Consider the following 27427-nt stretch of genomic DNA (forward strand, 5'->3'; position numbering starts at 1 on the left):
GCAAAATGGCTGTCTGAGGAGGCCTTACTAATAGCTGTGAAAAGAAGAGAAGCAAAAAACAAAGGAGAAAAGGAAAAATATACCCATATGAATGCAGAGTTCCGAAGAATAGCAAGGAGAGATAAGAAAACCTTCCTCAGTGATCAGTGCAAAGAAATAGAGGAAAACAATAGAATGGGAATGACTAGAGATCTCTTCAAGAAAATTAGAGATACCAAGGGAACATTTCATGCAAAGATGGGCTCAATAAAGGACAGAAATGCTATGGACCTAACAGAAGCAGAAGATATTAAGAAGAGGTGGCAAGAACACACAGAAGAACTGTACAAAAAAGATCTTCACAACCCAGATAATCACAATGGTGTGATCACTCACCTAGAGCCAGACATCCTGGAATGTGAAGTCAAGTGGGCCTTAGGAAGCATCACTACGAACAAAGCTAGTGGAAGTGATGGAATTCCAGTTGAGCTATTTCAAGTCCTAAAAGAAGATGCTGTGAAAGTGCTGCACTCAATATGCCAGCAAATTTGGGGAACTCGGCAGTAGCCACAGGACTGGAAAAGGTCAGTTTTCATTCCAATCCCAAAGAAAGGTAATGCCAAAGAATGCTCAAACTACTGCACAATTGTACTCATCTCACACACTAGTAAAGTAAAGCTCAAAATTCTCCAAGCCAGGCTTCAGCAATATGTGAACTGTGAACTTCCAGATGTTCAAGCTGGTTTTAGAAAAGGCAGAGGAACCAGAGATCCAACTGCCAACATCTGCTGGATCATTGAAAAAGCAAGAGAGTTCGAGAAAAACATCTATTTCTGCTTTATTGACTATGCCAAAGCCTTTGACTGTGTGGATCACAATAAACTGTGGAAAATTCTGAAAGAGATGGGAATACCAGACCACCTGACCTGCCTCCTAAGAAATCTATATGCAGGTCAGGTAGCAACAGTTAGAACTCGACATGGAATAACAGATTGGTTCCAAATAGGAAAAGGAGTATGTCAAGGCTGTATATTGTTACCATGCTTATTTAACTTATATGCAGAGTATATCATGAGAAACACTGGACTGGATGAAGCACAAGCTGGAATCAAGATTGCCCGGAGAAATATCAATAACCTCAGATATGCAGATGACACCACCTTTATGGCAGAAAGTGAAGAACTAAACAGCCTCTTGATGAAAGTGAAAGAGGAGAGTGAAAAAGCTGGCTTAAAGCTCAACATTAAGAAAACAAAGATCATGGCATCCGGTCCCATCACTTCATGGCAAATAGATGGAGAAACAGTGGAAACAGTGGCAGACTTTATTTTGGGGGGCTCCAAAATCACTGCAGATGGTGACTGCAGCCATGAAATTAAAAGACACTTACTCCTTGGAAGAAAAGTTATGACCAACCTAGACAGCATATTAAAGAGCAGAGACATTACTTTGCCAACAACGGTCCATCTAATTAAGGCTATGGTTTTTCCAGTAGTCATGTATGGATGTGAGAGTTGGACTGTAAAGAAAGCTTAGCGCTGAAGAAATGATGCTTTTGAACTGTGGTGTTGGAGAAGACTCTTGAGAGTCCCTTGGACTATAAGGAGATCCAACTAGTCCATTCTAAAGAAAATCAGTCCTGAATATTCATTGGAAGGACTGATGTTGAAGCTGAAACTCCAATGCTTTGGCCACCTGATGCGAAGAGCTGACTCATTTGAAAAGACCCTAGTGCTGGGAAAGATTGAAGGCAGGAGGAGAAGGGGATGACAGACGATGAGATGGTTGGATGGCATTACCGACTCAATGGGCATGAGTTTGAGTAAACTCCAGGAGTTGATGATGGTCAGAGAGGCCTGGCATGCTTTTGTCCATGGGGTCGCAAAGAGTTGGACACGACTGAGTCCAAGGAGAAAGGTCAAGAATCTCACGTCGGTGAATAAGCAGGCGAAAGTGCAGAGAGGTTCAGATTCCGAATATTCAAGGCACATTTCCCCAAAGGCCACTTGGCAAGACGCCTTCTCATTTAGCTTCTACTTTGATGAATCTCATTAATGATTACCGAGTCAAGCCCCAGGGTGGCAAAGCATCTGCAGCTGCTTGCGGGCAAAGTTGTAGAGGGTGAGAGCTTGAAGGGAGAGCAGGTTCTAAATCGAAGTCCTTCCTCAGACACTAAATCGGTAAGTCACTTATCTTGGTGTTGCAGTGAAAGACCTCAAAGGGTCCTTTCTGTGTAACAGTCGTATATTTTTGACAATTTTTATATACCCCCAAGTCTCAGGTTTTCTCATATGGATTTAAAAAAAAGTGAGTGGAGATATAAAAGCCCAATCTCCTTAATAACATGAACAGAAGAGAGGTAGAAGCAGGAAGCTGAAGTTTTGTGCCTGATAACCCAAAACTTTGAGAAAATGCCAACTGTGGAAGACCTTTCCAATAAACAGGTGCTCTAGTGAAATGTTTAAAGGCAGAGATTTGGGAATTCAATTTGGGGGCTTGTGAACAAACATCAGAGCTTTCATTTACCAATGGGATGAGCTGAATGAAGTGGGTCAATAATATCTCCATCTGGTGTTGATGTGAACTGCCTGGGTTAGTAGTTAATAACTGTGGTTATCATAATTTCTGTTGTTGCAACAGCTGGTAGGACACACAGGAAGAGCTATAGAGTGGTTGTGAAAGAACATTCCGGATAAGAAAGCATTGGCAACCACATCACTGTCTCTTACATGAAGATTCATTCCCTCCCACTCCCATTAAAGTTGTGCAGGATTTTTCTCCTGGGCAGATTCACAGCAGCAACAGGGCTATTCCCAGTGTCCTGAAGGACTCCAGCCTTTTGTAATCAAATTCATTGCCTTAGTTTCCCACCCAGATCAATTAGGGTCCAGGACTTTGACACAAGACAGAGCTGGGGGTGACTCTGGTCTAAGACAGCATCTAGAGGAATGCTGAGTCAGAGCCAGTGAGATGGTGTGAAATTTAACCAAACAAAAATGGTTGGGGATAGAAGAGGCAATGGAATGGTCACCAGGGCCACCAGCAAATGGTAGGTAGATTGAGGATAGTTGGAAGAAGGTGATCAGGGAGAATCCTTAAGGCAGGGATGTAGAAGTTACAAGTTTTTGGTGGTCCCTGTGGCCTCTCAGATATGTAGACACGGTGCTATTGTTAGAACACCCCCAGCCTTTAAACCCAGGGGGCTCTGCAGGAAGGTAAACCTCAAAATGATTCCCTGTGAACATGACTTCAAACCAGAAACATCTCACAATGCCATATCATCTCTGATTCAGGCAACCAGCAGGGTTTTCTTGACCAATAGTGGGAAATAAGGTAGCTGTTAAAAAATATGTGTGAGTGTACATGTGGGTGTAAACACATATATAAATAGAAAACACATATGATATATATGTACTTTCTTTTGCATACCCCTTGGCCTTGGAGGCTAATGGGAGTGAAATTATCCTGGCAACCTCACTGCCAGGGCATCCAGCCAGAAAACTTTCTTGAGGTCACCAAGCTTTCCTGAAATTCAGATACTCCCTTGATAGCCAAATACTCTCAGAACTTTCCCTTATGTGGATCTCTATTTGCTCTCTATGCTCAGCCACCTGTTTAGCTGTGTGAGTGAATGCTTATAAAATTTCCTGGGAGATGTACATGGTCACATCTGCTGAGACTGGACACTCTGATTTCCAAGACAAGGCATGCCCTGTTGTCTGGAATAGAGATAGTAGAAAACTGGAAGTACTCTGACATTCAGAATGTTCCAGTTCAAATAGTCCTACAGTAGGGGTATGGTAACGTCTCATAACCACAGAGTTACACTGACTGACATCATAGCAGAACATGGAAGTGAGAATAAATATCACACATGGGGAAAAGCTGTTAATAAAAACAACATATGCTTGTTCATCATTGCCAGGTTGTACAAGACAATGCGTCTGGCCACATATTTATTATTTAGTCAAGTATCTCCCAAACAATATTTGCACTTAAAATCAGGGCAGTTAACCTATGTGTATAAGGTCTATTTTTTAAAATTGAAGTATAGTTGGTTTACAATATTGCTAGTTTCAGGTGTAAAAGGTCTATTTTTAAAAAGTCCTGGCCACACCAGGGAATTAGAATGCCTCATGCCAAGATCTGAAGAGATACCTCTCTAAAGAAGATACATGGATAGCAAATGAACACATGGAAAGATGCTCCACCTCATTAGAGAAATAAAAATTAAACCATGATGAGATATTACTACACATCTTTCAGAATGTCTAAAATTAAAAAGACCGACGACACCAAACTGTTTAGTATGTAGTGGATCTGGACCTCTCTCATACACTGTTAGTGAGGATGTAAAATGGTATAACCACTTTGAAAAGCAATCTATCATTTTCTTAAAAAGTTAAACATATATTTATCATATGACCCAGCCATTCTACTTACAGGTATTTAAGAAAAATGAAAGCACATGTCTAAACAAAGACCTGTGCTTGAATGTTCATGGCAACTTTATTTTTAATGGCCACAAACTGCAAATAATGTAATTTTTCATCAAAAGGTGACCAGATAAACAAATTATGGTATAACCATGCCATGAAGTATTGCTCAGCAATAAAAAGGAATGAAGTATTAATATGGGCAGCATAGATGAAACTCAAAATAATTATGCTGAGTGAAATGAACTCCAGCAATGATGGCAATAAACCATATAGCAACCATGTGCTGTCTATTGAATCCTTATAAATCCTTGATGAAGGTGCTGCAGCTGCACTGTTGTTGTTGTCATTGTTATTAACAACAGATGGGAAACTGAAATACACAAATTTGTTCCTGGTAACACTTGGCGCATTCGGTAAATCACAAGCCTGGATATGAACTAAGGAATGCCAAGCTCCAAATCTACCACTCTGAAATTGGCACTTGGTGAGTACTCTAGATCCTAAATAATAAACAGTTCCAAAATTAGGTATACCTGTTGTATTGAGCCAAGAGTAGGTGATGATCCTCTTCTACCAACCCAGATGGAATGGCCCAACTTTTTTTTTTTGGTAGTCAGTAATATTTAATGAAATTCATCACAGTAGTTTGACAGATAAAGGAACGGAGGCAGAGGTATCTTTATTAATTCGTCTGCTATTGCAAAGTTAAGAAGTATCAGAGGTCCTCTGATTCTAGAGCTTGAGATTCTTCCTGAAACAAAGCTGCTTCTGATCACAGGTTAAACAATGTAAATAAATGTTGGACAAGACTCAGCCAGATGTGAATTAGAGTTAGATTACTTTGGCCTACCCTACCTTGCCAAAGGGGTAGCTGGATAGGAGAGTGGCTCCTGGTCAGGTGGACTACTTGACTCCAAGTGACTCCCACCAGCTTTTGTTTGCCTGTTGCCCACTTTTTATTTTTATTTAATTTTTTTTGTTGCTCACTTTTTAAGTGTTTTAAAGGAGTCTCTTTTCTCATGCCTGATATATTGGATTACACTCCATCACCCTAAGAGGTAAAAAACAGACATCAGAAGAGAAGAACACAGTTACCACTATGACAGAGTTGAGTCCCACAGCAGGGAAGAACTCTCAAGATATACAAGGGGATGAGAAGGTCAGCCCTAGGAAAGGTAAAGTCAGTCTTGACTAGGTGGTTTTAGTGTTTTATGGTGGATTTTTACAATGTTGTAATGTGAAGAAATGAATTTGTATCTTTTAAGTTGTATAATTCCTTTTTTGAAATCAAGTATTCAATACTATTATTGTACCTTTGAAAAGACATGAAAGAAACAAATACCATTATTCTAAAAAAGTATTTTACTTTTGATGATTACCTTCTAATATTAATCCATATGCATTACATTCTTGATAATTGCTACCAAATTGTCTACACATAGTATTGTGTACTCTGCTTGCTATTGCATGTAATATTATAAGCCTAATTACATTGCTTAATTAGGAAAATTTTAAAAATTAATTACAGAAACCTTGAAAAATCAAGAAATGAAAAAATTAATAAGCTTAATTCAACCACTGTGATTTTTTTATTGTCTCTCTTTATATGTATATTTTACATAATTCTGTGATGTATATATTATGTTGTGTATTTTGGATCACACATGTTTCTGTTTGCCTTATAATCATTATTCTTAAATGATACATATTATTTTTCCTGTTTATCCAACAGAGAAAGTATATTTGCCTGAAAATTCTTCCTGGGGTTGTATATTTAAGTTGTGTAGCTGCTTTTTTCTTTTTTTTTTTGCTTATCTATCCCAGTGACTCAGCAGTAAAGAATCCTCCTGCAATGCAGAGGAGCTGCAGGAGCTGTGGGTTCAGTCCCTAGGTTAGGAAGATTCCCTGGACAAGGGCATAGCAACCCACTCCAGTATTCTTGCCTGGAGAATCCCGTGGACAGAGGAGCCTGGTGGGCTATGGTCCATAGGGTTGCAGAGTCAGACACAACTGAAGCGACTTAGCACATCATATACATAGATTAACTGATAGATGTAGTTACATAGATATAAAATTGTATATATTATATATAACATATATGTGTGTATGTGCGTGTGTACACACACACACATATATGTTGTTGTTTAGTCACTAAGTCACGTCTGACTCTTTTGTGACCCCATGGACTGGTAGCCCACCAGGCTCCTCTGTTCATGGGATTTCCCAGGCAAGAATACTGGAGGGGGTTGCCATTTTCCTTTCCAATACATGTATATATACATCTCATGATATCCTTTAACATAACACTTGTCTACAGTTGGAATTAGTACTTCCTCAGGCCTTTTTCCTAAGAAAAATACAAATCTGAAGCAATGGTTACAAATATTTCATTTCCACTGGCCATTATCGAGACCTTAGTTTTTAATCTGAACAAAATGAGGCCACATAGAGAAGTTTGAGCAGAAAAGAGTGTGACCAAATTTATGGTATAAGTGAAAGAAAAGAAAGTGAAGTCACTCAGCCGTGTCCGACTCTTTGCGACCCCACGGACTGTAGCCTACGAGGTTCCTCCATCCACGGGATTTTCCAGGCAAGAATACTGGAGTGGGTTGCTATTTCCTTCTCCAGGAGATCTTCCCAACCCAGGGATTGAACCTGGGTCTCCTGCATTGCAGGCAGATGCCTTACCATCTGAGCCATCAGGGAAGCCATTCATGGTATAAGTAGAGCACTACAAATGCTGTAGAATTCTATGTACATTTTGAATGTAAAGCAACACTGTATTCTAGGTAGATGAGATGTAGGCCATGGAAGAAAAATCAAGGATAAATTGTAAAGTATTTGGAAGGATGGTATTTCTGTCAGCTGAGTTGGAAAGCAATTTGGGTGGAGCAGGATTGGGAGGGGGAACATAGGAATTTAGTTTTGGATCTATTAAGTTTGATTTGTTGATTAGTTCATCAGTTGATTCTTAGTGGAGCAAAAATGATGTACTTTAAGTCAATTTGACCAAATGCAGTATTTTTGTGTTATATACTGACTTTTAAAAATTTAACATATGAGATGTTGCACCAACATTATTTTTCATATATTTTCACTAGACACAGGAAACCATTTTTAAGGACACATATAGTGGGAATTCCCTGGTGGTCCAGAGGTTAGGACTCTGAACTTCTCCTGTAGGGGACCTGGGTTTGATCCTTGACCAGGGAACTAAGATTCTGCAAACTGCTCAGGGCAGTCAAAAAGACACAAAGATTTAGGACACATATAGTAGCCTATAGGGACCACTTAATATGCAGCAAGCAGCAGACTAAGCCTTTTAAATACACTCTCTAGTGGATCTTTCAGCAATCACATGAGGCGGATCTTCACTCCACCCATTTGTGAACCATTAGTCACCTGGTTTGCTGATAATCCTTTTTAATAGCCTTTGGCCTCTATGATCCCAAAGTACATTGGAGAAATCAGAGGCCACAAGAACTGATAAATTATTAGCTGATCTGATTGACATTGGAAATCATCATCCATTCCTGAAAAAGGAAAACTTTACAAAGATATTATTTTTGAACTCCTCATTCTAATTACAGTGTATTTTCCAGTTTCTTCCAAATTCCTCCTCCTTCCCTCCATTCAATGCAAAGATTCAGAAGGTAAAGCGTCTGCCCACAGTGCGGGAGACCTGGGTTCAATCCCTGGGTTGGGAAGATCCCCTGGAGAAGGAAATGGCAACCCACTCCAGTACTCTTACCTGGAAAATTCCTTGGACTGAGGAGCCTGGTAGGCTATAGTCCATGGGGTGGCAAAGAGTCGGACACAACTAAGCGACTTCACTTCACTTTAAGAGAGTATAGCCTTGAGGGAAAGGCTCTTTTGTAAACCTCAAGGCACTTCTTTTCTTGAAGTTTTGAAGACTTCTTGACAATGCATAGTATTATCCTCCTCTCCTACACCATGTCGTCATACAAACCCCATAGGGCACTGGGGTTGTGGCAAAGGTATTCTCATGGAATCATCTGGGACAAAATAGGAGCTACCATATACAGGCAGCACAGTGGATAAGAGCATAGACACCTGAGCTATTCTGTTAACTGACCTCTTTGCACCTGTAAAACAATAGCAGTAGCTGCCTCATAGGATTGTTGTGAAGGTTAAATGAGTTAATTCTCAGTCATCGTGGTACATAACCTACCAGAAATATCTGACATACCTTCTGACTCCCTCCTAGCTGTAGCCCCTTACACCTTGGCTTTGAGGTCACCACATTCTTCCTGGTTTTCTCCTATCCCACCTACCCTTCTTTTTCAGTTTCTATTGCCAATTTCTCCCCATTTATCCAGCCTCCAAGTGTTGGAGAACCCTAGAGTCAGTCCTTGGTTATATTCTCTATTTATTCTCATTTTCTAAATATTATGGCTTCAAGTATTATCTGTAGATTATTAAATACCAGTGTTATGCCTCAGCCTCTACATCTCTCCTAAACTCTAAAGTTTTATACCCAACAACATTCTCAGCATCTCCTGAGTGCTTAAAAGGCATCTTTGTCTTAACTGTCCAATACTAAGTTCTTTATCACTCCACTGCCTCAAACCTTCTTTTTCCACAGATCTCTTCCTCAGTGAACAGCCAACCGTATTCTTCCTGCTGTTTAGAATAAGAATCCCTCCAATGCCCCTCCCCCAATCTGTAAACTTGAAACCAAGATTCAGTTGCTCACCTACTGGGATCTGTCTGGGATCTTATCATATCTTAGTTCTACAGTTGCCAACCTAGTCCACGCTTCTTCACTTTTCTTCTGGATTGTTGCAATATTTTCTTCCTGGCAATAGCCATCTTTCCTGAGAGTACAAAAACAGATTATTTTAATTTTGTGCTCATTTCTTTTTCTGTTATTTTTTTACTATATTTTTTCATAGTTTGTGGGTGTCAACTTTTTTCTAATGAGAAAACTTATAGGTTTAATTTCAAAACTTAGGTGAAAGTTTGCCCTCACTAAGACATATGAGAAGAATAATAAATCTACACCAGTGAACAACTCTTTCAATATTTTAAAATTTACATTATCTATGTATATATGTATATAATGTAGTACTTATAAATTATATAATTTAAGTATATATACATATACATATTTTATTTTTATGTATATATTTACTTTTAATATATATCATATCTTTATATATTTAACTATGAGTAATTTCATCAGCCATAGACTATAATAATCTAAGAATTGGAAAGACAAAATTGTAAGAACAGAACTCCCCAGAAAAAGTCAGGGTCTATAAAACTATGGTATAAAACATCCTTTGATTCAACTCAATGGTTTCCTCCTTTTGTAATCTTTCTTTCCCAAAGCCAATAGAAGTGCATTTGAATCATCAGGTGATACCTTTCTGTATTTTAACTTGTGAAAAGTAAATAAAGGTTCCATAAGGGAAGTACTAATACACTGTCTTAATATTTCTAGCTCCTAGCATTTGTTCCACTCGCTATGGAATAGCCTTCATGGTACACCTCTGCAACTTCATAATAATGGCACAGAATATTATCATGAATATCACCATGGTAGCCATGGTCAACAGCACAAACCATCAGCCCTCATTTAATGACTCCACTGAGGGGCTGCCTGTCGATTCCTTTGGTGACCCAAATAATTCCCCAAAGAGTCTTCCTGCAGGGGTAAGCAATGAAAGATTCAAGTTATGTTTTTGTTTTTGCTGTTTATTTCAATGTTTTTTTTTCTAGAATTTTTTAAAATTTATTTGTTTTAATTGGAGGCTAATTACTTTACAATATTGTAGTGGGTTTTGCCATACAGTGACATGAATCAGCCATGGGTGTACATGTATTCCCTTCCTGAACCCCCCTCCCACCTCCTTGCCCATATTTTTCTAGAATTTATATGTTAAAAAGTTTTAATTGAGGAAACTGTGATTTGTAAGTAAGTGAAAAATCTAAAGAAGCTTCTTAAGTTATGAAAGAGCCTTCCTATGCGTGGCTTACCAAAGCATTGTCTTTTTCTTTAAGGCCCCTGTGTATGATTGGAACCCTCAAATCCAGGGCATCATCTTCAGTGCTATCAACTATGGCATGATTCTGACACTGGCTCCCAGTGGATACCTGGCTGGAAGAGTAGGAACAAAACGAGTGGTTGGTGCTGCTCTGCTTGGATCCTCCCTTCTTGTTCTTTTCACCCCTCTGGCAGCTGAATTTGGACTAGTTTTCCTCATTGCAACTCGAATACTTCAGGGCATGAGCCTGGTAACCAGATATTTTATAAATATGACTGAATATGAATTTCTCTGTGGGACCACGTATCAACAACTCTATTTTTATTTCAGGGGTTAGTATATGGGGGTCAGTTTGCAATCTGGGAAAGATGGAGTCCTCCACATGAACGAAGTCGACTCTGTGGTGTTGCTATATCAGGTAAAAACATATAACTGAAACGAGTCCACTACAATCCAACATTCTTTCACTGAGTTCTCTTGACAGTTTGTCTTTTTTGTTTTTTGACCACTTTTTTTTTTTCATTAGAAGATTCTTTGTCTTCTGCTTAATGTTGATCAAGTATTTATAAATTAGGGAGATGGGTCCTTTGTCTCTCACATAACTATCAGCTATTTTCCCCAGGCTGCCATTTGTGATTTGATTTTGCTTATAATGATTTTTGCCATTTTTCAAAAAGGCATTTTGATGTAGTCAAATTGAGCGTTCTTTTATTTTATGGTTTTTGGACTTTGAATCATAGTTAGAAATGTTGCAAAAGCATCCAACCATGGCTTTTATTGACTATGCATGGTTTCATTTTTTTATATTTAAATTTCTGACATACTGGGATTTATACTAGTGTTGAGTGTAAGGCATGGATCCAACTTAATCTTCTTTGGAATTGCTCTCAGTTGTCCTGAGAACAGCTTTCTGGTAATGATCCGCCTGGACAGTGATAATGATCTGCCTGGAATGAAAACTCCAGAGGAAGAAATATCAGTTACACTAAGGAGTAATGGAAAATGGAAACAGTATGGCTAACACATTCAGTTCAGTTCAGTCACTCAGTTGTGTCTGACTCTTTGAGACCCTATGGACTACGGCATGCCAGGCTTCCCTGTCCATTACCAATTCCCAGAGCTTGCTCAAACTCATGTCCATCGAGTCAGTGATGCCATCCAACCAGTCTCATCCTCTGTTGTCCCCTTCTCCTCCTGCCTTCAGTCTTTCCCAGCATCAGGTCTTTTCTAAGGAGTCAGTTCTTTGCAACAGATGGCCAAAGTATTGGAGTTTCAGCTTCAGCATCAGTCCTTCCAATGAATATTCAGGACTAATTTCCTTTAGGATTGACTGGTTGGATCTCCTTTCAGTCCAAGGGACTCTCAAGAGTCCTCCAATACCACAGTTCAAAAGCATCAATTCTTCGGTGCTCAGCTTTCTTTATAGTCCAACTTTCACATCCATGTATGACTACTGGAAAAACCATAGCTTTGACTATACAGACCTTTGTCAGCAAAGAAATGTCTCTGCTCTTTAATATGCTGTCTAGATTGGTCATAACTTTTCTTCCAAGGAGCAAACATCTTTTGATTTCATGGCTGCAGTCACCATCTGCAGTGATTTTAGAGTCCAAGAAAAGAGTCTGTCACTGTTTCCACTGTTTCCTCATCTATTTGCCGTGAAATGATGGGACCAGATGCCATGATCTTAGTTTTTTGAATGTTGTGTTTAAAGGATGGCCTTATCCTCATATAGGTATTCAGATTTCTCATTTCAATTAAAAAATACTAGCAGTAATATTTTTAATTAGCAACTATTCTTTTTTTTTTTAAGTGAATGTCATATACACATATCTCCCTGGATCTCTCTGATATTATTCATTAATTATTTAAAATCTTCTCTTTTTCATTTGGATTAATTGCAGTTTTTGAGTTTGGTTTCTCTCTTTCACTCTCTTGATTTTCTCCAAATTTTTGAGGATTTAGGAAGACCATTTCTTATTTATATTTGAGGACATCCCTTAGTCAGCTGTGGTAACCAAAGTGAATCTCCTTAGTCTAAACTGGAGCCTCCACTCCCCTACCAGTGGATGTGAGCTCTGATGACAAAGATTAAACCTCTGGAGTTGTGAAGGGCTCTCAAAAGGCATAGGGTCAGGTGGGTGTGTATGTGTGTGGGACTCTGGAAACACAGAACTTATGGTTGTCTGGGAGGCCCAGACAAAAAAACATCGGAGGAAACCATGAACAGGTGGAGTGAACTGAACCTACCTGCCTACTTCAGTGATTCTCAGAGGAACTACCATTTCCACTCATGCTGGGGCTCCCTAGTAGGCTGCACTAAGGACAGCATCACTCAGCTCTTGAGGTTGGAGGAGGACTTTCAGAAAAGTATCTGTCCTTAGCAGAAAGTGAAAGTGAAAGTTAATCACTCAGTTGTGTCCAATTCTTTGGGATCCCACAGACTGTAGCCTGCCTGGCTCCTCTGTCCATGGAATTCTCCAGGCAAGAATACTGGAGTTAGTTGCCATTTCCTTCTCCAGGGGATCTTCCCTACCCAGGAATCAAATCTGGGTCTCCTGCATTGCAGACAGATTCTTTACCAACTGAGCCACTGGGGAAGTCCTTAGCGGAAGAGCACAGCTACTGCTAGCCTCTAGGACAAAATATACTGTATTTTCTTCTAACGGGCCCACAAAGGTATACCTATAGGTAGGAAGCTTTGTAACCACTTGAGGAGCTCAATAAATTAATGAAGAAGAGTAAGCAGACTAAACAGATTTGGTAGCTCATATTTGAGGCAGGTCTCATAGGTAATGGAAACACACATGCATACACACACCTTTAATCTAAGGATCATATATCATACAGCAATGAATATGAACAGCTGAATGCAACAACATGAATAAGTCTTAGTAACATAAATGTTGAATAAATAAAGCATATCATGGGGAAATTGCCTCAATGCAGTGGTAGTCCCAGGTACACAACCAAGCCAGGAATCATGGAATAGTTAGGCTCACAGACAAAAAACAGGTGTTATAATTGCAGTTTGTCAAGCCAATTTAAAACACAGAGTGAGATGTAAGAAGGAAAATGGGGTGAGTTAATACATTTAAGATAGGGTGCAAAGAGGTGGAAAGAACAAGAAGGGCCCAGGCTTTGGATTGATGCAGTGACCTGTCCCCCATTATAACTGGCACAAAGGCAGAGAGTTTAGAGAAAAGAATGCAGCTTTGATGGAGGCAGTGGTGGAAAAAGGTACTGATTTCCATCTTCATTGATTTGTGTCCTGAAGTCAGGCAGTCTCATTTCAAATGCTGCCTTTCCTTCTTATTAATTGTATGACCTTGGGGTGGTTAATTAACTTTTCCATGTTTCTATTTCCTCAATTGTAAATTTGGATATTGGTGCTTAAGGAGATAACACAGATGAGATGGTTCAATAAACTGCATGGCCAAATGAGAAGAAAAACATAAGTGATCTTTTTTTTTTAACTGTGGGATCGGGAAAGCCCTTTTAAGCAAATGAGTGTCTAGAAGTCATTACAGAGGAACCTCATAGATCTGAACCCCATGAAAACTTACAACTGCTGGATTACAAAACACACCATAAACAAAGTTAAAAGTGGGAGAAGAGAACTGCAGCCAGCATGACAGAGGGTTATTTATAACACATAAAGGTTCTATAAATTGCGGCAAAGTGAAAGAAACAAATAAAAAGATTATGAACAGACTTTTCACAGAAGAATTAAAAAATGACAAACGTAGGAAAAATAATTCAACTTCACTATAAAAAGAAAACAGGTATACTGTTTTATATTCACATTTGGAAAACTATATTAGAATTTTGAGGATGTCCAATGTTGTCAAGAGATGAGGAACAAGTATTTGTTGGCAACTTAATTTGGTATGGACTTTTAGCAGGATACTTCAGCAGTATCTGTCAAAATAAAAAATGTACAATCTATGATTTAGCAAGTCTACTGCTGATATTTTATATATTTAGAAATAAATTATGTTTATGTTCAGAAGTGATAGTTTAGTTTATGTTCAGAAATTACAATGGCTGTAGAATCTAGAGTGACATGGAAATATTTATAAGACCAGTTGCAACTAAAAAATAAATGTCACGGGACAATAGGTACATTATTGTACCTATGTCCTACTTATTTAAAGTTAATAATAACTCACATACATATATATAAAATTTGACCAGTTAATGTTCATCTAGGAAATTTTAAAAACCTAATAGTCTAGTTTTGAAAAAGTTGTAAAAGGAAAATGTGCCCACATTATATGTGAATACTCTGTAAAGCCATGGAAATAAAAAAGTGTTGTTAGCATATTAATAGGCAAATGTATCTAACTTGCTGTCTACATATTCCATAAATACATTTACAAAGCAACATGTGCATATCAGTATGTACAGAGAAGAAAAGTATGCAATTAAACATCGTGTAATAAATTGTAGCTCCTGGTTAACATTAGAGAAAAGAGTAGAAATGGATTGGCGGGGCATTTGGTTCTTTGTGGTAATTTACTTTTACAATAAACATATATGTTACATGAATTATGTAATTAAAAATTAAAATAGCATAAAAGCATAATTGTCATCTACAGTGATACTAGGGAACTGCCAGAAAAATGGGTCTTTAGGAGAACCTATGAACTCAATCACAAATTTGAAGTTCATATATATATTCTACCATGCTCATCTCTTTATGGTGATAGTGCTCTCTATTACTCATCTCTTTATGGTGATAGTGCTCTCTATTATGTCACCTATCCTTTTGTAGGCACCTAGTGGGTGGCAGTCCAGCCCCCACGGCCTTATTCTCTCTTTGCAGGATTGCTGCTGGGAACCTCCATTGCCATCCTGCTGGGTGGCATCATCAGTCAAACTCTCGGGTGGCCTTTTGTCTTCTATATATTTGGTAAGCTACTATCTCCCCACTCCCAGGTTTTCATATCTAGGGTGACTCTTCTGATATCTAACTGTGTGTACTTTTCTGGAAGAAATGAGTCAAGATAGAAAGATTCTAGTAAAACAAAATGTCTTAATATAATAGTTGGGAAGAATGAACCTACGCCATCAAAGAATTTGGGAGTTCTCCTACCTATGATGCTATCAAACTGCCATGATGCATTTTTAAAATATTTAATTAATTAATTTTGGCTGTGCTGGATCTTCATTGCTGCGTGTGGACTTGCTCTGGTCGTGGTGAGCGGGGACTACTCTCTATCCAATGCAGTGCATAAACTTCTCACTGCAGTGGCTTTTCGTTGCAGAGCACAGGTTCTAGGGTGCACAGGCTTCAGTAGTTGTAGCACACAAGCTTAGGTGCCCCATGGCACATGGAATCTTCCCCCAAAAGAGATCAAACCTGAGTCCCCTGCATCAGCAGGTGGATTCCCAACCACTGGACCACCAAAGAAGTCCACCATGATGCATTATAAATGCAGAGTGACTGGGCAAAATCTGCTGCCCTAGCAGAAAGTAGGGGACAAACCTGAAAAGCAGTGGTTTGTGAGAGGCAGAAGAATCAGAGTTGAGGAGGTGGAGCTAAGAGCCCTGAGAGAGTGAGGCGGGTATAGCCAACAGGAAAGAGCACCTAACAGGAGATATCTGCACACAGAGAAAACCCTGGCTATCTGCAGAGTCCTCCTTGATACTCTGCAGAGCTCTGATCTGGGTATATGTGTGAGGACAATATCTGAGGGCAGGGGAGGATGGAAATCATTGGAAAAGATTAAAGAATAGTGTCCCAGTACTTAGAGAGCATCATGGCTAGTGCCTGTTTCCACAAAGCAGACTGAAAAAATGTTTAATTCTTGGCTCATTGGGCAGGATACTCATAAGTGTCTTTCCTCAGTAGTGAGAAATAATTAGCTCCAGGGAACACACTATTGTGGATCTCTCTAACAAATGATGATGATAGATCTAAAAGGATCAGTGTTTCCATGTAATTTAACTGTATCCCAAAACAAAGCTCAAAAATATTTATAGAAATACAAAAATATTTAACACCCAACAAAATATAGTTCATGTTATGCTGAACTCCATAATGGCTCTAACCATAGGTTATCAGGCATGGACAACAGCAGGAAAACATAATCCATAACAAGGAGAATAATTAATCAATCAAAACCAACCCAGAACTGACACAAATGTTAGAATTAGCACACAAGAATAGTTATTGTAACTATATTATAACATAACTCTATTTGTTCAGAAGTTAAGACAAGCAAAACATATTTTTAAAAGACCCTAAATCAAACTTCTAGAGATAAAACTACATTATAAGGATTGAATTAATGACAGATAATACAACAGAAGAAATGATTAATGAACTTAAAAATAACAGTAGAAACCATCCAGAATGAACTACATAGAGTTAGGGGAGCATCTTTCATCTAATGAGGTGACTTTTGGTGGCCTCCTGGATAGCTTCAGTATGGAGGCCACCAGAAAGACCAAGCCATGATTAGAAACTTGGAACTTTTAGCCCCACCCTCCATCTTCCTGGGAGGAGAGGATGCTTCAGATTGTATTAATAATTAGTTATGGCTCAGATGGTAAAGAATCCCCCCTGCAATGCAGGAGACATGGGTTTGATCCCTGGGTTGGAAAGATCCCCTGGAGAAGGGAATGGCAACCCACTCCAGCATTCTTGCCTGGAGAATCCTCATGGACAGAGGAACCTCGTGGGCCACAGTCCGTGAGGTAGCAAAGAGTCAGACACAACTGAGCAACTAAACACAGCATTGTATACCTACATGATTTAGCCTCCTTAAAATCCCTAAGCTATAGGGTTCTGAGAGCTTCCAGGTTGATGAACACACCCACATGCTGGGAGGGGAGCACGTGCCCAACTCCACAGGGTCAGAAGCTTCTACACTCAGGACCCTTCCAGATCTCACCCTATTCATGGCATCCAGCTGTTCATTTATCATGAACCTTTATCATGTCCTTTATAATAAAGTGAAAGTGAAGTGAAGTCACTCAGTAACGTCTTACTCTTTGTGACCCCATGGACTGTAGCCTACCAGGTTCCTTCATCCATGGGATTTTCCAGGCAGGATTACTGGAGTGGGTTGCCATTTCCTTCTCCAGGAGATCTTCCCAACCCAGGGATTGAACCCAGGTCTCCCACACTCTAGGCAGACGCTTTACTGTCTGAGCCACCAGGGAAGTCCCTTTATATTAAACCAGTAAATAAAAATGAACATTTCCCTGAGTTTTGTGAGCTGTTTCACCAAATTACCAAACTGAGAGGGAGTTGCAGGAACCTCAGAATTTGTAGTAAAGTTGAACGTAAGTGTGGGAATTTTAATTCGGGGACTTATTAGTCGCACTTAGTATCTGAAGTAGGAGGCAGTCTGTGTGAGTGAGTCCTTACTCTGTAGGGTCTGTGCTAATGCCAGATACTGTCAGAATTGGGCTAAATTGTAGGACACTAGCTTGGTGTATGAAGAGAATTAGAGACTTTCTTAATGAGAAAAACCAACACAGATAGTGTCAGAAGTGTTGTGAGTAGCTATATAGTTTTCCTTTGTTGTTGTTGTTCAATTGCTAAGTCATGTCTGACTCTTTGTGACCCCATGGATTGCAGTACACCAGGTTTCTCTGTCCTCCATTATTTCATGGAGTTTGCTCAAGTTTGTGTCCATTGACTCAGTGATGCTATCTGATCATCTCATCCTCTGCCAATCTCTTCTACTTTTGCTTTCAATCTTTCCCAGCATCAGGGTCTTTTCCAGTGAGTCAGCTGTGCACATCAAGTGGTCAAAGTATTACAACTTCAGCTTTAGCATCAGTCCTTTCAATGAATATTGAAGGTTGATTTATTTTAGGATTGACCGGTTTAATCTCCTGCAGTCCAAGAGACCCTCAAGAGTCTTCTCCAGCACCACAATTTGAAAGCATCAATTCTTTGGTATATAGCCTTCTTTATGATCCAACTCTCACATCTGTACCTGACTACTGGAAAAGCTTGTAGCTTTTGACTATAGGTACCTTTGTCAGCAAAGTGATGTCTCTGCTTTATAATAAGCTGTCTAGGTTTCTCATAGCTTTCCTTCCAAGAAGCAAGTATCTTCCAGTTTCATGACTGTGACCATTTGCAGTGATCTCAGACCCAAGAAAATAAAATCTGTTACTGCTTCTACTTCTTAAGAAGTTGAGATACCAAGTTTAATGCCATTTCTAGGGTCTGTGATTTTCATGCACACAAATAATCAAGAAATGTGAAATAATAGGTTCTAGACTTATTTAAAAAGCTGTGATATTCATGTGAATTTTTTGAGAAGTGGAAAGAAGATATTATGAGCAAGAGCTTTTCCCAGGACCCATGCCAGAAAATGTTCCAGTTGAAAAGAAATTCACACAGTTTACCAATTTAATCTCTGCTTGCAGGAGGTTTTGGCTGTGTCTGCTTTCCTCTCTGGTGTGTTTTGGTTTATGATGACCCCGTCGCTCATCCATGGATAAACATTACAGAGAAAGAATATATCATATCCTCCTTGGCCCAACAGGTACACGTAAAACTCCAACCTTCTCCAGAGGTCTTATATCAGCATCTGAATTTATCAGAGTGACTACGAACATGTGAGCATGTCTCAGGTCTTACTATTCTGATCAGTAAATTTGTTTTCAGGTCAGCTCTACTAAGCAGCCTCTTCCCATCAAAGCTATGGTCAGATCTGTACCCCTCTGGTCCATGTGTGTTTGCTGTTTCAGCCATCAGTGGTTAATGAATGTAATAACTATATATACACCAACTTACATTAGCTCTGTGTTCAACATTGATATTAGAAATGTGAGTATATTTCCCTCCAACCATTTTTCTTGTTTGCATGACTCTCAAATTACTCTGTCTTCACAAATCATTCATCTAGAAAAATTTATCTTTTATTACCAAGAACTAATTTAACAGTAATGTGAGTAGCTTTTCTGCAGGTATGATGGAAGGGACCACTGATTTTCTTAGGAAAGTATGATTTCAGAGTTGTCAGTAGGATTATTAGTGATTTATCAGTATAAGGTTGTGGTCTCACGGCCTTTATTATGATGGTTTACTCAATGTTTTCCCTTCAGAGTGGTTTCCTGTCTGCCCTTCCTTTCATTATTGCCTGGGTCGTTTGCTTCCTGGGAAGTTACCTGGCAGATTTCCTTCTGACCAAGAATTTTAGGCTTGTTACAGTGAGGAAAATTGCCACAGTTCTAGGTAAGAACAGGGCCAAAATGTCTGATAATTCACAAGGCATACAACATCCAAAAATGTTTATTGCTTAATTTGTCTGTTCCTCATTCCTTAGGAAATCTCCCCTCCTCAACATTCCTTTTGGTTCTGCCATTCGTTGCCTCCAACTATATCATAGCAGTGAGCCTTCTGACGCTCTCCTGTGGACTAGGCCTGTTATGTCAGCCAGGGGTCTATGTCAATGCCTTAGATATTGCTCCAAGGTAGGACTGTAATCTCCACTCTCATTTTCCTATTTTCTGAAGAAGATTTAGCCTGCAGACTTCTGGAAGCCTCAAACTTTGCAAAATTATAAATCATGGGCGATTATGATTGTGGCCATTTTCAGGTATGTGGAGGGAAGGGCATTATTGATTTGTCTCAGTGCCTTTCATTGGACATACACAGAGCAAGTCTTTTTGACATAATTGCTATTAATATATGATACATTCCGGGGCTGAAGCATGCTGCCAAACAAATGTGGATCTAGCCTGAAACATTCCTGTCACCCACAGGCATTCTAGTTTTCTCATGGGAATGTCAAGGGCGTTTGCACAGCTATCTGCTGTCCTGGCACCCACTGTCAGTGGATTTCTTCTCAGTCAGGTAAGGTTTTCTTGTCAGGGTTTCTTAAAATGCTCTGCCAAATCCACTCATAACGATAATAGCTTAAAAAACATTTTCACATTTTGGAGAATAAAATTAAATCATGAGTAACTTTGTCATGAAGATCAACATAGCAAAGGAAAATACAGAACAGTTTCTTTCGTGACCTCATTCTGAAACCAAAGCACTCACTGGTGATCCGCTGGTAATTTCCAGTCTTCGAAATCACACAGTGACATACATGTCCTATGAGAAGATGATGAATCCATGCATATATGCAACTTGTCATGTCTTCTGCAACACTTTGAAATTTTCATTTGCATAACCATACAAAAGCAAAGAGATAATGAAAGCAAATATGTTTAAGTGTCTGATATATGCAGGGAGTATTATAGGTATTTCATAAACAGTAATCTAAGTTATTGATTCTCATACTAATTATGAAAACAAAGTATTAATATCCTCATTTCCTGATGATTAAAATATGATAGAATATGTCTTTCCACTGAGAGGATGTAGAATCAGAATTCTTCTTAGACCTATCTAGCTTCAAAACCCACAGTTGTCTTCTTGCAAGATTCTTGCACTGGAGAAGAAGAAATTTTATTAGTATATATATATATGTATGTAAATATGTATATAGAGAGAGTCATGATTCGCACAAAAGAGAAAGTGTTTGGCACTTTGATAAATAATGACAAATGCAGTTCTGGAGGTTAAATATAAAAGTCTCTAAGTCCATTTTTTAAAAAATTAATTTATTTTAATTGGAGGCTAATTACAATATTGTAGTGGTTTTATGAAGAACATTCTGAATCCATTTTGAAATTCTTTCCATCAAATTATTAAGCTGTGTTTAGGAAATGAATTTTTACATGAAGATCCACTAGTGAACATTGTCTTCTAAACTATTAATGTGAGTTTCATAGGAAAAGGGAATTAAAGGGGTAATACTTACTTGAACTTTTGTTTCCTCAGGACCCTGAATTTGGGTGGAGGAATGTCTTTTCCTTGTCATTCGTCATTAACACATTAGGACTGATCTTCTATCTTATCTATGGAAAAGCAGATGTCCAAGACTGGGCTAAAGAAAGAAAACTTACTCATTTATGAAGGTAAAGAGTAATGATTTCATCTATGGTTAAAACCACGAGAAGCACTATTTAAACTTAATTTTTATTTTACATTGGAGTATTACATGTTTAACTCTATGTCATTTTTCTTTCTTAGTTACCCCACTTTGGATGGAAAGTCATTAGGTACTTTATTTCATAAATGAGAAGGCTTCAGTGGTGGACAAACAGAAAAAATTTTCTTTGCTGTAGCTCTTTTCAAATCTGAGAGCATTTCTTTATTTTACTCAGACTTCTTTTTGAGGAAAATATAAGATGAGTGAAAATCCAAATAAAATGATAGCCAAGAAAAAAGTTGTCATCTTCATGGAATTAACAGTGCATTCAGAGAAGCTGCTATATGGGAGCCAGTATGCTAGATTCATAGATTTTGGATCTCTAAACAGGAAACAATGTTTTGAAACTCTTAATGCAGGGCAATAACCTCACTAAGGCAATGGTTCCTCCTATTTGCAAAAACGAATACTGATTTATATTTGTTGGGCTCAATATTGTCCATGTGTTCCTTCCTTTGTGTGCTCCACTCCCCTCCATCCTGCTCAGGCCCCAGGAGGCTGACCTGTGTGGTTTGCACCCCACACTTTCTCTACTGGCTTCTGCTGGATTTTCAGTGGAGGCAGGAGAGTGAGGATAGGAGTATTTATCTCTACTGTTCCTCCCCATGGAGACTGCAGGTGGGTGATCCTTCCTCTGGAGTTCACAGCTCCTAGCAAACAACTCTCTACATACTTTCTTGTAACTTCTCTCTCCCCCTGTCCTTTCAAACCTTCTTTGGCCTTTATGTTGCAAGCCCTGGAATATCTTATGGTTTTCTTCCCACCGTCTCAGCCCTATGTAATTGTCTCATTTAACACTGTCCTCAAATTACCCACTATGAGTCTGCGATGTTTCTCCTTCTAGGATCCAACGATTTCAGTAAAGTATATATAAAGCTCAAAACATGAAATAGATCAGTATTTCTTTAAATTATAATTTGTGGGTGTCAGTAGGTCATAGCATGTTCAGAGGGACCAGAACTACATTCTAGGTTGCTCCCCGTGGTGATCTTTACCATATAGAATAGATTATAGCCATTAAGTTATTTTGTATAGAAGTGGTGTTATGGACACTAGTTCTGTGTGAAAATTTAGGACAAGGATAAAGAAGATTTTCCATAGTCTAGAATCTAAACCCTTGGAACACTCGAGTAAATTAGACACAGTCCCTATTCAAATGTGGAAGATAGACATAATAATACGCGGCAGTGCATTATCTTAGGTACAATAGCAGGGGAACATACAGGTCATTAGAGGACACCAGATGAGGGGTTCTAATCCTAAACTGAAGAACAAAGGGGAGATCTTCTGCAAGTAATTCCTGATCTATATGTTAAATGAGGAGGGTTATGGTAAAATTTCCTATGCTGGAGAACAGCTTATGCAAAAGTATGAAAGCAAGAAAAAGGATGGATTCTTAAGGGACTCACTTGCCTACATGGTCAGTTAGTGAAAGACAGAAGATTGAGATAAGGAGGAGAGTGTGACAGAGCATGGAGGTCTTGTTTACCATGTTAAAAAGCTTGAAGAGTGTCCTAGCATTGATAGTGACATGGGCAGATTTTCTCTCTAGATAGCATATGCTGGCTCAATTCCAGAATCAGGGAGGCTAGTTAGTGGTCCACACAGCAGCAGTGAGGACTGACCTAGGGCTAGAAGAGCTGGCATGGAAAGAAGAGAGACATGAACAATGTTCAAGAGGTAGAATTGAAAGATCATGGCATTGGGTTAGATGGATGCAGGAGAAGAGAGGAGATAGGAGTCCTGGGCCTCTAACCTTAGATATGGGATAAAGAGTGGTCTGAATAACTAAGCCAGAGAATTCAGGAAGAGTCCTTTTCAGGGGGAAGACAATGATTTGACTTTGAGACATGAATTAGTAGTAAAAGTGGGGTAAACAAGCAGGTGTGTGTATAACTTTCCTGGGCTGCCATAACAAATACCTCAGGCTTGTAGCTTAAAGAGTAGTGATTTATTGTCTCACAATTCTAGAAGTCCAAAAGCAAAATGTCAGCAGAGTTGGTTCCTTCTGAGATTTGTGAGAGAGAATCTGTCCCATGCCTCTCTTCCAGTAGCTCCAGGCATGCTTTGGCATGTAGATAGCTTTCTCTGTGTGTCTTCATCTCATCTCCCCTCTCTACATATCTGTCTCTGTGTCAGAATTTCCCTGTTTGGGGAATCCTCTGGTGGTCCAGTGGTTAGGATTCAGCACTTTCACTGCTCTCGCCAGGGCTTGATCTCTGGTCAGGGAACTAAGAACCCACAAGTCACAGACGCAGCCAAAAAATAAATCCCCTAATTTATAAAGATACAAGTCATATTTAATTAGGGCCCACCTTAATGACTTTATCTTAACTTGGTTATCTGCAAAGAGCTTACTTCCAAATGAGGTGACATTTGGTACTGGGGGATTTCAGTATCTTTTGGGGAGACAGTTCAATGCATAACAGCAAGCCCAACAAAACCCTGACTGTATATCTGAAACTTGCAAAAAGGACTGGATAGAGGCAAAGATATAAAAGTATGTATGCTCAGTACTAAAGAGCTAAATGTGTAGTGGTCAGGAAGAGCCTATGAATGAAAAAATACCAAGCCAAAGACAGAATGCCAACATTCAAGGAGTGGACAGAATAAGAAATGCCCACAGACAACAGAGATTAAACGGTCAGGCTTGTATGTGTGAGGAACAATAGGGGGACACAACTATCATGGGAACTCGTGGCCTTAAAGAAAGATGGCAGATCAACAATAAGTACATTGCAATTCGGGTTGGTGAGGTCAGAAAAGGAACACAGTCACCTTGTGTTAGAAGTTCACTGGTGGCTTTTTCATGACATACTCAGCTGAGACGTGGGTATGCAGGTCATTTTGCAGTTTGATGGTGGGTGAAGAGGAATGAGAGAGCAGAGGAAACAAGAAAATTATTTTCAGAAAGTTTAGTTGGGAAGAGGAAGGGATGGGAATATAGCCAGAGGAGAACAGAGGGAAAGGAAGAGTGACCTAGTGCGGAAAGGAACCTGGCCCAGGGAAGCTTTAGGGAAGAAACGCTGGAATGGGAGTGAAGTTATGGAAGGACAGGGTGACGAGATGGAGCAAGGTCTTTGAAAACACAGTAAGGATTCAAATATAGGAGTCTGCCTTGACGGTATAGAAAGAAAACGTAAAATCTGAAACAAGAATTTTCTCATTAGGAATGGGATTACAGGAAAAAAGTCCATTAACAAATTAAAAAACAACCTACTTAATGGAAGAGAATATTTGCAAATCATATGTTTCCATGCATGCTAAGTCACTTCAGTTATATCCAACTCTCTGTGAACCCATGGACTGTAGCCCATGATGGGATTTCTCTGTCCATGGGCTTCTCCAGGCAAGAATACTGGAGTGGGTTGCTGTGCCCTCCTCCAGAGGATCTTCCCGACCCAGGGATTGAACCTGTATCTCCTTTGGCTCCTGAATTGCAGGCAGATTCTTTACTGTTGAGCCACCAGGGAAGCCCATCATATGTTTGATAAGAGGTTAATATCCAAAATATAAAGAACTCATACAACTCAATAATGAAAAAAATCTGACTTAAAAATGGGTAGAAGAACTGAATAGACATTTTCCAAAAGAAGGCATAAAAGGGGCCAACAGTTACATGAAAAATGTGCAACATCATTAATCATCAGTGAAATGCAATTCAAAACTACAATGAGATATCATCTTATACATATTAGAATGTCCATTATCAAAAAAAAAACAAGAGATAACAAGTGTTGGTGAAGATGGGGAGAAAAGGAACCCCTGTACAATGTTGATGGGAAGGTAGTTATGGCAGCCACTAAAGAAAAGGCAGTCACTAAAGAAAACAGTATGGTGATTCCTCAAAAAATTAAAAACAGAATTATTGCATGATCCAGCAGCCCCAGTTCTTTGTATCCAAAGGAAATGAAAACAGTATTTCAGATATCTGCACTTCTATGTTTATTGCAGCGTTATTCATAATAGCCAGAATATGGAAACAGCCCAATTGTCCATCAATGACGAATGGATAAAGAAGATGTTTATTTAAGCCATGAAAATGAAAGACATTCTGCACAACAGGAATGGATTTTGAAGGCATTATGCTAAGTAAAATAAGTCAGATAAAGACGAATATTTTGATATCACTTATCAGGGAAATCTAAAAAAGCCTAATTCATAGAAACAAGATTACAATGGTAGAGATTAGAATGGGAGTTACCAGTGGCTGGGGGATAGGGGAAAAGGGGAGACGTTGGTCAAAGAGTACAAACTTCCAGTTATAAGAAGAGCAAGTTCTGGGAATCTCATGTACAGCATAGTGATTATAGTGAATAATATATTTTACACTTGACTGTTGCTAAATGTAAATCTTAAACATTCTCAACACAAAAAAGAAATGGTAATAATGTTAATAATGTGACATGATGGAGGTGTTAGCTAACACTATGGTGGTAACCCTTTTGCACATATAAGTGTTTCAAGTCAACATGATGTAAACTTATACAATGTCACATGTGAATTATATCCCAATAAAGCTGGGGGGGAAAAGTAAGGGCATCCTTTTTTTTTTTTTTTCCCTCAGCAAAATGCCTCCTGACTATACTTGTTGAACTAAATTAAGAAGTTCCAAAGTAGATACATTTTTGTTTGGTGAACCCTCTTTCTTCCCTATGATATTAATGTGACAAAAGAAAAAAAAATTTACTAATGAAACCTGTAAGTTTTTCCTGGTGGGCCATATAACCTAAAGGCTCCATATGCTTGTATCAGAAGAAAGATCTTGATTATTAAATATATTATTAAAATGCCTACATTGAAAATGAAAGATGACTTAAAATTGAACCAGTTGATTAACATGGTCCTAACTTTAGGTGTATTATATTTTTTAAGTTATGTACTATACAATGAGAGCTCCTAAAGACAGAAATTTGATTCTTCTCTTCCTTGCAATCAAGTTTTTAAAAGTGATCTCTGTTGTCTTTTCTGAAATTCAAAACACATACAGAAGTATTTTCCCCACACCACAGTTGTTTTGTTTTTTGACTATGTGTGCTTGCATGCTTCTGTCATGTCCGACTCTTTGTGACCCTGTGGACTATAGTCTACCAGGCTCCTCTGTCCATGGGATTCTCCAGGCAAGAATATTGGAGTGGGTTGCCATGCCGTTCTCCAGGGGTTCTTCCCAACCCAGGGATTGAACCTGTGTCTCTTAGGTCTCCTGCATTGGCAGGTAGGTTCTTTACCACTAGCTCCACCTGGGAAACCCCATGTTCATTTGATTCACTCCTTTTCATTGTATTTAAATTCCATTACACACATGAGTACGCATTATGGATGATATAGTAAGTGTCCCAGGAAGCTTTTCTTATACAAGGTTAGTTAGCAGTAATTTAAGTCTACCCATTATTGACCCAAACCAAACAATCATATCCTAATTTCTAGCCCAAATTAAACATATTCCCACTTAAGCTTTGTCTTATCAATATTAAACAGTTGCATCCATCACTTCATCACCCAGCACTCACGGAGGCCAACAGAATGGAGACAGATAGTGGTCTTACACAACTGTGATTAAAACTGGTCAAAATGTTCAAACACTTAAGGCTACATGAACATATTTCTAGCACCCTGCCTTCCTCCACTGGAAGCTTGGAAAGGGCCCACACAAATGACAAGTTCTCGCTGCAGCTGAAGCTTCAATGCTTTGGCCACCTGATGTGAAGAGCCAACTCACTGGAAAAGACCCTGACACTAGGAAAGATTGAAGGCAAAAGGAGAAGAGGGTGGCAGAGTGTGAGAGGGTTAGATGGCATCACTGACTTAATGAACATAAATTTGAACAAATTCTGGGAGATAGTGAAGGACAGGGAAGCCTGGTGTGCTGCAGCCCATGGGGTCACAGGGAGTCGGACAGGGCTTAGTGACTGAACAACCACAATCTTGTCACTGAGAGCACTACATGGATGTGACTGACGTGCTGAAGGCCCCGACATTC

The 27427-nt window shown here is 39.1% G+C and overlaps 1 protein-coding gene across 7 annotated transcripts; it reads left to right on the forward strand.

The window, feature by feature from the left end:
* Positions 1 to 1896: 1896 nt before the first annotated feature.
* Positions 1897 to 26358, forward strand: SLC17A3 (solute carrier family 17 member 3). Of its 7 annotated transcripts, XR_006266218.1 has the most exons (15): positions 2140 to 2159; positions 4781 to 4902; positions 5414 to 5593; positions 9886 to 10097; positions 10446 to 10679; positions 10760 to 10847; positions 15258 to 15344; positions 18827 to 18945; positions 19068 to 19229; positions 19508 to 19637; positions 19729 to 19876; positions 20168 to 20258; positions 21237 to 21373; positions 21935 to 22065; positions 25402 to 26358. XR_006266218.1 is itself a non-coding variant. In XM_043450839.1 (14 exons), exons 3-13 carry the CDS (start codon positions 5518 to 5520, stop codon positions 21369 to 21371), a joined length of 1482 nt encoding a protein of 493 aa, XP_043306774.1. In that variant the 5' UTR covers positions 2140 to 2159; positions 4781 to 4902; positions 5414 to 5517; the 3' UTR covers positions 21372 to 21373; positions 25402 to 26356. The 7 variants fall into 7 exon arrangements, 6 of the variants coding, with proteins under 6 accessions (XP_043306777.1, XP_043306774.1, XP_043306773.1 ...); XM_043450839.1 differs by lacking the exon at positions 21935 to 22065 and having other exon boundaries at positions 25402 to 26356; XM_043450838.1 differs by lacking the exons at positions 21935 to 22065; positions 25402 to 26358 and adding an exon at positions 21489 to 21685.
* The last annotated feature ends 1069 nt before the right edge of the window (positions 26359 to 27427 follow it).

This window comes from Cervus canadensis, chromosome 28, assembly GCF_019320065.1.
Source record: "Cervus canadensis isolate Bull #8, Minnesota chromosome 28, ASM1932006v1, whole genome shotgun sequence".
In the NCBI taxonomy this organism is placed as follows: domain Eukaryota; kingdom Metazoa; phylum Chordata; class Mammalia; order Artiodactyla; family Cervidae; genus Cervus; species Cervus canadensis.

Bases quoted from the DNA above. Each gene is read 5' to 3' on its own strand.
- SLC17A3 (XM_043450839.1), top strand. From the start codon at position 5,518: ATGACAGAGTTGAGTCCCACAGCAGGGAAGAACTCTCAAGATATACAA. The intron at 5,594-9,885 runs GTAAAGTCAGTC...TAATATTTCTAG, and splicing joins GAAGGTCAGCCCTAGGAAAG to CTCCTAGCATTTGTTCCACT. The intron at 19,230-19,507 runs GTGAGTATATTT...TTTTCCCTTCAG, and splicing joins TCAACATTGATATTAGAAAT to AGTGGTTTCCTGTCTGCCCT.